This window comes from Pyrgilauda ruficollis, unplaced genomic scaffold (assembly GCF_017590135.1).
Source record: "Pyrgilauda ruficollis isolate IOZ18807 unplaced genomic scaffold, ASM1759013v1 scaffold161, whole genome shotgun sequence".
Taxonomy (NCBI): domain Eukaryota; kingdom Metazoa; phylum Chordata; class Aves; order Passeriformes; family Passeridae; genus Pyrgilauda; species Pyrgilauda ruficollis.
This window is the reverse complement of record NW_024514876.1, coordinates 842,116-852,696: the sequence shown is the minus strand read 5'-3', so window position 1 is coordinate 852,696 and position 10,581 is coordinate 842,116. Positions and strand designations below refer to the sequence as shown.

Genomic DNA, 10,581 nt, shown 5'->3' with positions numbered 1-10,581 from the left:
GAAGCAAGGCCTGGGGGCAACCACAGAATGCTGGGCCTGGGTCACCCCTGCATCTGTGATGTCATTATGGGGCACAGTCCAGAACCAGCAAGGGGGTTCAGTGCTGGATGTTTGGGGACAACACCAGAGTGCTCCACACACCTCAGCAAGGTCCACTGCCTCTGGCTCCAACCTGCGGGATAGCTTGGCACCTACCAAATATTCATCCTCCACCATGGAGAGGAAGATGAGCGATAGGAGTTGCAGCATCTCCAATGAACTCCGCCTGGAAGGGAGATTCTGTGATGTGATCATCAGTGTAGATGGGGTGGAATTCAAGGCTCACAAGCTCATCCTCTCTTGCTGCAGTATCTACTTCAGGTCAGTCCTTGAAGCACAAGGGGATGGGGACAAACAGTATGCCCTGCTTGAGGTCACCCCACCTCAGCACTTCTCCAGGACTTCCACCTGCCCTGAACCTCTCACCAAGTGATTTCTCACAGTCCTCACACCTCCCTGAACACCAGGATTAATCCACATATCAGTGGCTCTTGGCAGTGGTGTCCGAGGAGCCCCAGACACAGTGCAGGGCTGGAGTCTGGCCAGCCTGGCCCAGCTTTGCCTTCCCCACACCCTGTGACTCTCTGGGGTCCAAGACCAAGTGTTGGTGCTGCACCTGGGTTGGGGAAACCCCACCCCAGTGTCAGTCTGGGTTGGGGGACGAATGGAGTGAGAGCAGCGCTGGGGAGAAGGACTTGGGGTGCTGGTGGGTGAGAGGCTGAACATGCCCTGGCTGTGTGCACTGGCTCCCAGAAACCCTTCATTGTCCTGGGCTCATCCCCACAGTGTGGGCAGCAGGCAGTGGGGGGATTCTGCCCCTCTGCTCCTCTCAGGTGAAACCCCCTGCCCTGCTGCCTCCAGCTCTGGTATGCTCCAGAGGCTGTGTCTCCTTTTTCAAACAGCCAGCAAATAAAACATTAATCAATAAACCATGGGGCCTCCCAGAATGGCTCCTACCAAGGCCAAAACTGGTGCCCTTGGGGCAGGGGGAGCACAGGCGATTCAGGGGCAGGGTTTAACTCAGCAACACCATGTTTTCAGGACCCTGTTTACCAACTGGGACAGCGCAGACAAGATGGTCTATCAAATCCCTGGCATTTCAGCTGAAATGATGGGTCTCATCATCAATTACGCCTACACCGGGACAGTACCGATCACAGAGGACAATGTTGAGAGTTTGCTGGCTGCAGCAGATCAGTTCAATGTCATGGGCATCGTCAGCCTGTGCTGTGAGTTCCTCAGTTCCAGGCTGTGCTTTGAGAATTGCATTGGCATTTGCAGACTCACTGACTATTACCACTGCCCCGACCTGCGCGCAGCTGCCTGCGTGTACATCCTGCACCACTTCGAGGAGGTGTCCCAGGTGTCCGAGGAGTTCCTAGACCTCTCTGCCGAGGAGCTGGCACACATCATTGAGAAGGATGAGCTTAACGTGCGGCGAGAAGAAGCCGTGTTTGAGGCTGTGCTGAGGTGGATCGCTCATGACCCGCAGAACAGGAGGCAGCACATCGCCTGCTTGCTCAGCAAGGTGGGTGCAGCGCAGCTTTGGAGCTGTCCCCAAAGGCTACCGAGGGGGAAACCATCACTGTCAGTACTCCAACCTCCTCCTTGCGTGTTTCAGGTTCGACTGGCACTCCTACAATCCGACTACTTCATGAACAACGTCAAAGCTCACGAGTACGTGAAAGACAATGCCAACTGCAAAGATCTCATCATCAGTGCCCTGTCCGAAATCTACGACCTGAACTCCTACGGCCAGAGTTCCTCAGTCAACGCCAACCCACTCACCCGGCCACGCCTGCCCTACGCCATCCTCTTTGCCATCGGGGGCTGGAGCGGGGGCGGCGCCACCAGCGCCATCGAGACCTACGACGGCCGCACTGACAAGTGGCTGAACATCCCCTGGGAGCAGGAGAGCCCTGTTGCCTATCACGGCTCGGCTTATTTGAAAGGCCACGTCTATGTTATCGGTGGATTCGATGGCACAGATTATTTCAACATCGTCAAAAGGTTTGATCCCCTCCAGAAGACATGGCAGCAGGTAGCGCCCATGCACTCACGGCGCTGCTACGTCAGCGTCACCGTTGTGGACAACTTCATCTATGCCATGGGAGGGTTTGATGGGTACATGAGGCTCAACACAGCAGAGCGATATGACCCAGACACCAACCAGTGGACCCTGATCACCCCCATGCACGAGCAGAGGAGCGACGCCAGTGCAACCACGCTGAATGGAAAGGTAAACTAATCCCAAATAAGAGAGGTTGGGGTTGCAGCATGAAGAAAGTTCACATAAACCTCCACTAAATTTGTAACACTTAAATTCATAACAGTTCACTAAATCCTGGAGCTACAGATATAAAGCAGCCTGCCTGGTGTGGCAGTGACCAGGAGTACAAAAACTCTTCCAGAGCTGCTGCCAACCTGGTGCCCGACAGCCCTTTTCCTGGCCACAGGTGCAATACCAGGCTTGTATGCTTCATGCAGCTTGGAAAATCAAGGGTAGAAATCTTGCTGGCATCAGCTCTTTGCACAGCTGCTGCTTTGAATCCAGGATGACCATTCCCACTCTAAAACACAACACCCCAAAAATCCTGCTTCACCATTCATTTTCTCTTCAACATCAGCAAGGGTCTAACCACCCCATTCACACCTCTCCTGTCCCCAGGTGTACATCTGTGGTGGGTTTGATGGTGATCAGTGCCTCAGCTCAGCTGAAGTGTTCAACCCCACCACAAACCAGTGGTCCCTGATCGCCCCAATGAGCAGCAGGAGAAGCGGAGTTGGGGTGATGGCGTACGGGAACCAGGTGTACGCGGTAAGGGCCAACACCAGCCAGCACTGCAGTCCTGTGGGTGGCTGCAGCTCCCAGACCTCCAGGGTGGCCATGTGTTCATGTGAGGTTTCGGGAAGTCAGAGCCAGAACGGTCGATGCACTTCCTGAGAGTGTTATCACCCATTTTTGAGTATAAAAAGGGTGTTTGGCAATGTTTAAGCAGCTACAGCAAAGAACATAATTTCTGCTGGTGCCAACAGCATCAGCAGCACAGAGCACGGACTTGGGCCTGCTCATCCATTGTTTACCCTCTCCATGAACTGCATCCAGCCTCTGGAGAAAGGTCAAAATTGACAGTTGCATAAAGTGCTTTGGAAAGCTCCTCAGAGAGCAGGGAGCAATAAGCAAGAGGCATGGTGGGAGATCTCGTGCTCTCCGCCATGCTCAGACTGCAGCCAGGGAGGCAGGAGCAGTTCCCATCTCACTGTGCCTGCCAGGACCTGCCTGAGGAAAGGCCCCTTTCAAGCTCTGTCCCTTTGGCATTCACAGGTCGGAGGGTTTGATGGGAACAGCCGGCTGCAGAGCGTGGAAGCCTACAACCCTATCGCCAACGCCTGGCACGCCGTGCCCTCCATGCTAAATCCACGCAGCAACTTTGGCATTGAGGTGATGGACGGCCTGTTGTTCGTGGTGGGGGGCTTCAATGGGTTCAGCACCACCGTTGCCACCGAGTGCTACGAGGAGGACACCAACGAGTGGTACGACGCCCACAGCATGGGCATCACCCGCAGTGCCGTCAGCTGCTGCGTGGTGCCAGGACTCTCCAATGTCATGGAATACATCGCTAGGCAACACTACTACCAGCACAGCTCCTCCATGGACATCTTGTTCACCAGCTCAACTCGGAGCTCGCCGTTGTAAATAGTTCCCCTTAGCTAGGAGTGTTGTGATCAGCCATCACTGGATGCTTGTGTAAATAGTTCTGCGTATCTAATAAAGTCTTCTGAGCATCCCATCACTGGATGCCTGGGTAAATAGTTCTCCTTAGGTAATAAAGTCCCCGTAGCAGCAAGGGAGAATGTTCTCTTGCTCTAAAATAGAAGTAATTGTAACAGGCCAAAAGGATCATTAGGATTTCAAAATTTCACTCAACAGCACTACCCAATATATCAGCCACACCCTATACATCAACTTAAAAAAAAATCAAAAGCACAACAGAATGCTAGAGAAATAAAAGGTTTATTTTCATTAATTCACCTCTTACAATAAACTTTAGTACAGTGTATTTAAGGTCAAGAAAGGACAGCAGGGTCTGTTTCAAAGGGCCTATGACACACACAACTTTACCTCACAGGTAAGGACAGGAGAGCTGCTCCCCAGGAAACTGGTGTCCCTCTGTTAATATGACAGGAGAGCAGAGCTGCTGCAACCCACAGTGACATGGACCCACGAGGAAAATCTGACTATTAATGGTCATCAAACAGCTTGTTAGTTCCACACTCTACATTCATATTAGTAACAGGGTTAGATCCTCAAGAGCACCTGTTTTATCAGATTTCATCCAGGACTGTCAAACAGGAGATGGCTTGTACCCCAACCTAAGGTGGACAGAGCTGAAAATAAATCCAAGTCACAGACCAATTTCTTTACACTTGCTTTTCAAAGCTCACTGGATGTTACAACATCCTGTTACAAGGCGGTATTAAGAACATAAAAAGTTCTAATTCCTTGGGATTGGGTTTGCTTTCAGCCACCAGAGTATTTCACAACACACAAGATGATCCAAGAGTTTGGATTTTAATATTTACTGTAATGGAGAAAAATGTCATTGCAATAGTCAAGCAGAATGCTGGGTACAGCTGTTCACAGCACATGTAACATGGGGCTGTTTGCTTCATCTCTGGAATGGACTCCCACTATGTGCAAGGGAGTCATTAAAAACACAACCCGTGGCTACTAATGGAGTATCCAGGTAGTTATAAAATATTATGTACACATGTGACCCCTGGGAGTTACTAAAGTGATCACCAGCACCTGGCAGGTGCCACTGGTACTTTGAGCAGAAAGCCAGGACATGACACATGTGTTTGGTGGCAGATATCAGGACAGCTGTAGAGGTGTGATTGTCCTAAGGAGGAGGAAAACTGCCCTCAAGGTCCTTTTCCCTCAGTGAGGCAGCAGTCAGCCTTCTCACCCTTACTGAACACACACTGGGATCCTGCTGCCAGCTGACCTACCTCCAGAAACACACGGGGGGGAATTCCCAGGCTTTTGTTTATGGGATCATTTGATAAACACCCAGCAAGATATGGTGGTCAAGGGCACAAGGAAATTGTTATGGATTCACAGGCTTGTGGGCTAAACTGCAGCCAGAGCCAGAAAGCAATTCAACACCTCATGTGATGCAGTGGATTATCTGACCTATCAGTCACAAACCACATCAGTGCCACTGATCCCCTGGGATTCAAGGCTAAAAAACCCCAACTGCTTTAAACTATCCCAGAACTGGCAGAGCAAACATTGAGAACAGCCTGTGCTGCTGCCAGGCCCCACCCCAAGCACATGGAGGGACAGCAAGGCACACACAGCATGCGGCTGGCACACACGGGTTACCTGTTCAGGGATGGGGCTGGGCTCACACTGGCTCTGAGGGGACTGCTTTGAGTAAATGCCACAGCTTGTCCATCAGCCCAAAGTCCTCCTGGGAATTGCAATATCAATTCTGCTTAGAAAAAGCAAGACTGCAAGGTTTGTTCTCGCCTCTTTGTTGCACGGTGCCATGCATTAAATACTCAGCTCCTATTCCAACTGAAAGAACCATCTTGGTGTTTCTCCCTACAAATTGTCTGTATTTGATGATAGACTACAAGAGAGCTTGGAGAGAGCTGTGGTGGTGACCAACCACTGTCCAACTGCCTGTTAAATCCTGCCAGCTGGTTCTGCAGGGTGGAGGACATGAACTCCTCTCCATTGCTTTGGTGCAAAGTCTGGGAAAGCATCTTAAAATCAGCTCCCACAAACTGCTGTTACATTGATGGATTCAGCACCAGAGGCATTTGCACACAAACTGCTGCAGGAGCAGCAATTCTGCACCTACTCCAGCCAGACCTGCAAGAGTCCAGGAGCAAGACTCCATGGATCAACCCCCAGCTTATAATCCTGCAGCAGCTGCTTGGGAACAGCCACCTGCAAACATCACCTTAAACTCACCTACCTCCTCTTGCATGAAGCCAGTAGCATAGACTTCACCTGCCCCAACAACCAAACAGGCAAAGAAAATAAAACATGGTTACCACAGAGGAGTAAGCTAAGACAAACTGTTCAGAATTTCAAGTTGGGTACTATTTTTTTTTAACTAAGGCTGGAGACTCTCTCACAAACAGACAAGTTGCTGATATCAAAGTGGCCCACAAACCACAGAGTGGAGCATTAAGGGACATACACATCAGAGAAACCTTTACACACTGAGTGGTGGAAAGACTTACCCCAAGTTTCAGATATGATCTGGGCTGCCTGTTGAACTGGAAAAGGAGAAGGAGCAGCTCAGGAAGTAGAACAATTAAGACCAAAACAAACCCCAAACTGGTTAAAAGTTCTTTGCAAAGAACTCACCCACAACAAAACCACTAGCAAATCATCAATGAACCAAGAACAGTAACAGATTTTCCAGAAAGATTTGTCTACACAAATTTTGTAATACCCAGGTTACTCCTCCCATTCCCTTCCCTAAGATCCTGAGTTAAGACTGCATGGAAAAACCTGGAACATTCAAAAGAAGGGAAGGATGGGGAGAAAAGGAGGTAGGAAGTATGCACTGAAACTGTTGGTAAATGAAAGGGTCCTGGAGCTTCTTGGACTGGGGAGAAGGAGTGTTCAGTGGGACAGAGAGGCAGGGATACTCCAAAGGGACTATCCCACGTTTTGTTCCCTGGGACTGCAGCAAGAGCCAACCAGAGCACTTGCATGTACAGCCACCTCAAAATGCCAAAAGGTGTTTAAATGAGCTTAAATCTCAGCCTCACAGCAAGTGGGAAAAATTCAGATACCTGGAGACTCTGAAAGCCCAGCTCTCCCCCCTGCAGGAGCACTCGTGCCAGCTTGGTACAGAGCTGCAGCACAGCTGCTGGGAGTCCCTTGGGACAGCACAGGAGGGCAAAGGCTTCTGATTGTCAGAGAGAGGCTGGAACAGCAGGGGCTCTTTCATCACTTTTCACTAGAACTAAAACGTACAACATTTGAGAAAAGACCTACGAGTAGCTCAGGTTTCACTGTATTCCCATGAAATAATCCCACTCTCACTGATCCACTCTGACAGAACTGAACAACCAGTGTGGGTGGGTGGCTCATGGTCTGGTGTCACTCCTTCGCTCAGACTGTTGACCCAAATTCTTAAGTTTGAGTCACAGACAGACTCAAACCTTCAAATATACCTGAAAAAAAATTCATTGCCTCAAGCTCTCTTTTAGCAAGTGTCTTGTGTCCAACCAATCATCCATTTATAAACAAACTCTGCAGCCTCTCTACAACACAAATACAAAATATTTAATACACATAGAAACATCCTGAAGTAATTTCATAAAGAGAGATTGTGCTTTTGTTTCATACAGAACTATTGCACTTGCCTCCAGCTTGGGAAAGCCAAGTACACCAACACCAATCCTGTGAAGTTTAGTCACTGAGGAGAGAATCAAAGGAATGTCAAGAGATAAGTGCAAATGAAACAGGTGCTTTCAAGCACACACAAATGTAACCACTAAATTATTAAGAGAGAGATCTTTGATTTTCCAAGCAGAACTGTTAGAGACTAACTCTACAGAAATCCTTAGAACCAAAGATCTGAGGAAAGAAGTAACAGGCTTAATGCTCCCAGAGACATTTCACAGCCCGATACAGGCTACAGCTTCTCCCTGGGTATCATTAAGGAATACTGTTGGATTCATGGAGTGTCTCAATTCCCACCCACCCTCAACTTCTGAGTTTCTGAATTTTCAGTACACAACAGATGCCAGTTTTATGCATCAAATCAAATCCACACCCTCATGTCTTATAAAGACACATGAAGCCTAACAAATGGGTTTATTTCCTAGGCTCATCAGGAGTGATATTGCAGACACTAGCACTCGATCTGGGAGCGCGGCATCCTCCGTAAGCTCAGGGAGTATCGGTGTATCTCCTGCATCTGCCTTTCCTGCATCTGCCTTATTCTATCTTTTTGCCACATGAGATTTTGTGGCATGGGGTACCTCTGTGTTCCCTGCAGGCACCTGAAGGGGATTCTCACGTGGCAGGCAGTGGCTCTGCAGCGGGGCTGTGGCATTGGGGGCAGGAGCATCCAGCGCTTCCGCTCGGCGCAGTAGCGATAGGCCTCCTTCCTGTACTGCTTGTCAATGTCATCGCTGTTCTTCCACCCCCCAATGATAAACACGTCATCTTTGTAGTAACAAATAGCTGCTCCTTCAATGCTCAGGACCTCAGGGGGCAAAGATTCCAGGATTTCATCCGAGGCCCTGCTGGAGATCTTCCCCTTGGCCTCCTCGTTGTCTATGGGGTAACTCTTGGGGCAGCACGATGCCGTGTGGTAGAAGTTGGTGCTGGCAACAGACATCTGGAAAGAGCAGTAGTTGTCGATGAGGGGCAGGGACTCCACGTCCTGCCACTGCCTGGTTTCAGCATCGTATCTGATAATAACAGCCCTGAGCCCGTCCTCGCTGTCACTGTCAACCGGGGTGCGGGCAGCCAAGTACACATAGCGGTCCTCCACGGACACAGCTTTGACATCCCGCAGGATCTTTGGTGCCGACTCCAGGTTCAGCCATTTGTCCTGCTCAGGATTATAAATGGCCACATCTTTAAAGCCTGGACTGAAATTGCCGTGTCCACCAATACTGTACAAGTTGCCTTTCACTTCAGTAAGGCCAAAGGAATGCTTCCTGGTGATAAGGTTTGAAACCTGCTCCCAGATATTTCTGTTTGGGTTGTACCTTTCCACAGTCTTGGCAAAGCCCGGCTCCATGGAGCCAGCCACATACACGTAGGACTCTGTCACGGCCACGGCATGCCCATCCAGGTGGTTGTGGATGTGAGGCAGGTTGACCCACCTGTCCTCGTCGATGAAGTAGCCCACGCACTCGCTCAGGTAGTCGCCGCCCTCGGACACGCCGCCAATGACCATGATGACGTCCATGTTCTGGCCGAAGCGCGGCAGCAGCGCGGCGGGGCAGGCCGAGTGCTGCAGGTTCCCAGACTGCAGGTTCTCAGAGCGCAGGGCATGGCTCTCCACGGCCTCGGACACCAGCTTCACACAGGCCTCGCTGCTCGACACCAGCCGCTCGGATTTGACGTGGCGAGTCAGGTACGTGGGTTTCATCTGAGACAATCGTAGCAGCTTAAAGAGATCCTCAAAGTACCTCTCTCTTTCCTCAGGATTTTTCTGAACCCACTTCAAAACAGTCTCAAAGAGGATTTCTTCAGAGTCCACCGTGATCTCCGAGTCTGAGAGCCAGTCCCGGACAAGGTGAAATGGCAAAGTGTAGAACTCCTCATCTTGGATGACTTTGTGGAAGTTTCTCCTGATCATATCCTGCGCTTTGAGGGCCAGCTGATTCAGGGAATACATGTGGGCCAAGCTGTGAACCGCCACACAGTTGGAGAGGTTCAGCTTCTTCTTCAGAAACTCTCCACAGAAGTCCTTCAACCGGGTCAGCAGAAACCTGCAGGACAAACAAGGGAGTTTTACATCCCTGGAGATGTTCCAGGCTAGGTTGGATGGGGCTTGGAGCAACCTGGGATAGTGGAACGCGATGAACTTCTAAGGTCCATTCCAACCCAAACCAGTCTGTGATCCTCTGATGCTGTGACCCGGTCCCCGCCAGCCCCCGCCAGGGCCGCACTTACCTGTCCGCCATCTCCAGCACCTCATGGACGTTGCCGGGGCTCACGCGGATGGTGCCGGTGTACATGAAACCGATAACGGCCTCCACCGTGTCGGGGTCGGGGCCGCCCTCCGAGCTCCACTTCTGCAGCTCCACGCGACCCGAGCGCGACTCCGCGAACCCTCCCGAGAGCAGTGGCGTGAAGTATTCGGTGGCGGCGGCCAGGACGGAGCGGTGCGCCCGGTACTCGCGGGCCATGCCCGCGCCGCCGAAAGCCAGCGTGATGTCGCAGTACAGGCCGTGGCGGCGCTGCTCGTTCTGCCGCCAGGCCAGGTCGGAGCAGTGCGCCGGGCACCCGAACTCCTCCGCCTCAGCCTCACCGTCCGCCGCGCTGCCGCGCGGGGCCCCGCGCTCCGCTTCCGCCGCCTGCGGGCCAGGACCGGGACCGGGACCGGGACCGGGGCCGGGACCGGGACCGGGGCTGGGACCGGGCTGCGGCTGCGGACAAGCCGCGGCCGCCGCCATCTTCTCCGACATGGCGGGCGGGGCACGGCGCTGCCCCCTGGCGGCGGGAGCGAGCCGCTGCAGGGCAATGGCGGCGGCGCCGTGAGGGGAAGCGGCCAGGGCAGCGCCCGGGAGCCGCCGAGACACCGTGGCTCCCCTAGGCGCGGCACCCCACGAGAGCCCGCCTCCCCTTAACTCGGGACCCCCACGCATCCCCATCCCCTCAGCCCGGGACCTCAGCCTGGGGCCGCCTGGGGCATCGCGTCCCCTCGGGACTTCCCCGTATTCCCCGTCCCCTCAGGCCGGGACCCCCCCGGATCTCCATCCCCTCAGCCTCAGCCCCCGGGACCCCCCGGATCTCCATCCCCTCAGCCTCAGCCCCCGGGACCC

The 10,581-nt window shown here is 52.4% G+C and overlaps 2 protein-coding genes across 10 annotated transcripts; one reads left to right on the top strand and one right to left on the bottom strand.

The window, feature by feature from the left end:
• The first annotated feature begins 1,086 nt into the window (after nt 1–1,086).
• KLHL10 (kelch like family member 10) lies at nt 1,087–3,764 on the top strand. Its single transcript, XM_041462871.1, has 3 exons — nt 1,087–2,278; nt 2,708–2,857; nt 3,365–3,764. The coding sequence occupies exons 1-3, from the start codon at nt 1,115–1,117 to the stop codon at nt 3,734–3,736; spliced, it is 1,686 nt and encodes a 561-aa protein (XP_041318805.1). The 5' UTR covers nt 1,087–1,114; the 3' UTR covers nt 3,737–3,764.
• A 271-nt stretch (nt 3,765–4,035) lies between these two features.
• On the bottom strand, nt 4,036–10,224 carry KLHL11 (kelch like family member 11). Of its 9 annotated transcripts, XR_005954754.1 has the most exons (5): nt 9,710–10,224; nt 6,862–9,525; nt 6,301–6,336; nt 6,030–6,064; nt 4,036–5,516 (listed from the first exon to the last, which is right to left on the bottom strand). XR_005954754.1 is itself a non-coding variant. In XM_041462869.1 (2 exons), exons 1-2 carry the CDS (start codon nt 10,222–10,224, stop codon nt 7,929–7,931), a joined length of 2,112 nt encoding a protein of 703 aa, XP_041318803.1. In that variant the 3' UTR covers nt 4,036–7,928. The 9 variants fall into 9 exon arrangements, 1 of the variants encoding a protein (XP_041318803.1); XR_005954756.1 differs by having other exon boundaries at nt 4,036–4,428; nt 5,429–5,516; nt 6,030–9,525; XR_005954752.1 differs by having other exon boundaries at nt 4,036–6,064.
• Between the last annotated feature and the right edge of the window lie 357 nt (nt 10,225–10,581).

What these genes read in the sequence shown, in the direction of transcription:
- KLHL11 (XM_041462869.1), bottom strand. Translation starts at nt 10,224, where the DNA reads ATGTCGGAGAAGATGGCGGCGGCCGCGGCTTGTCCGCAGCCGCAGCCC. An exon ending in GTGCTGGAGATGGCGGACAG is followed by an intron (nt 9,526 to 9,709) that starts GTAAGTGCGGCC and finishes TTTGTCCTGCAG; the next exon opens with GTTTCTGCTGACCCGGTTGA.
- KLHL10 (XM_041462871.1), top strand. Translation starts at nt 1,115, where the DNA reads ATGGTCTATCAAATCCCTGGCATTTCAGCTGAAATGATGGGTCTCATC. An exon ending in CAACCACGCTGAATGGAAAG is followed by an intron (nt 2,279 to 2,707) that starts GTAAACTAATCC and finishes TCCTGTCCCCAG; the next exon opens with GTGTACATCTGTGGTGGGTT. An exon ending in ACGGGAACCAGGTGTACGCG is followed by an intron (nt 2,858 to 3,364) that starts GTAAGGGCCAAC and finishes TGGCATTCACAG; the next exon opens with GTCGGAGGGTTTGATGGGAA.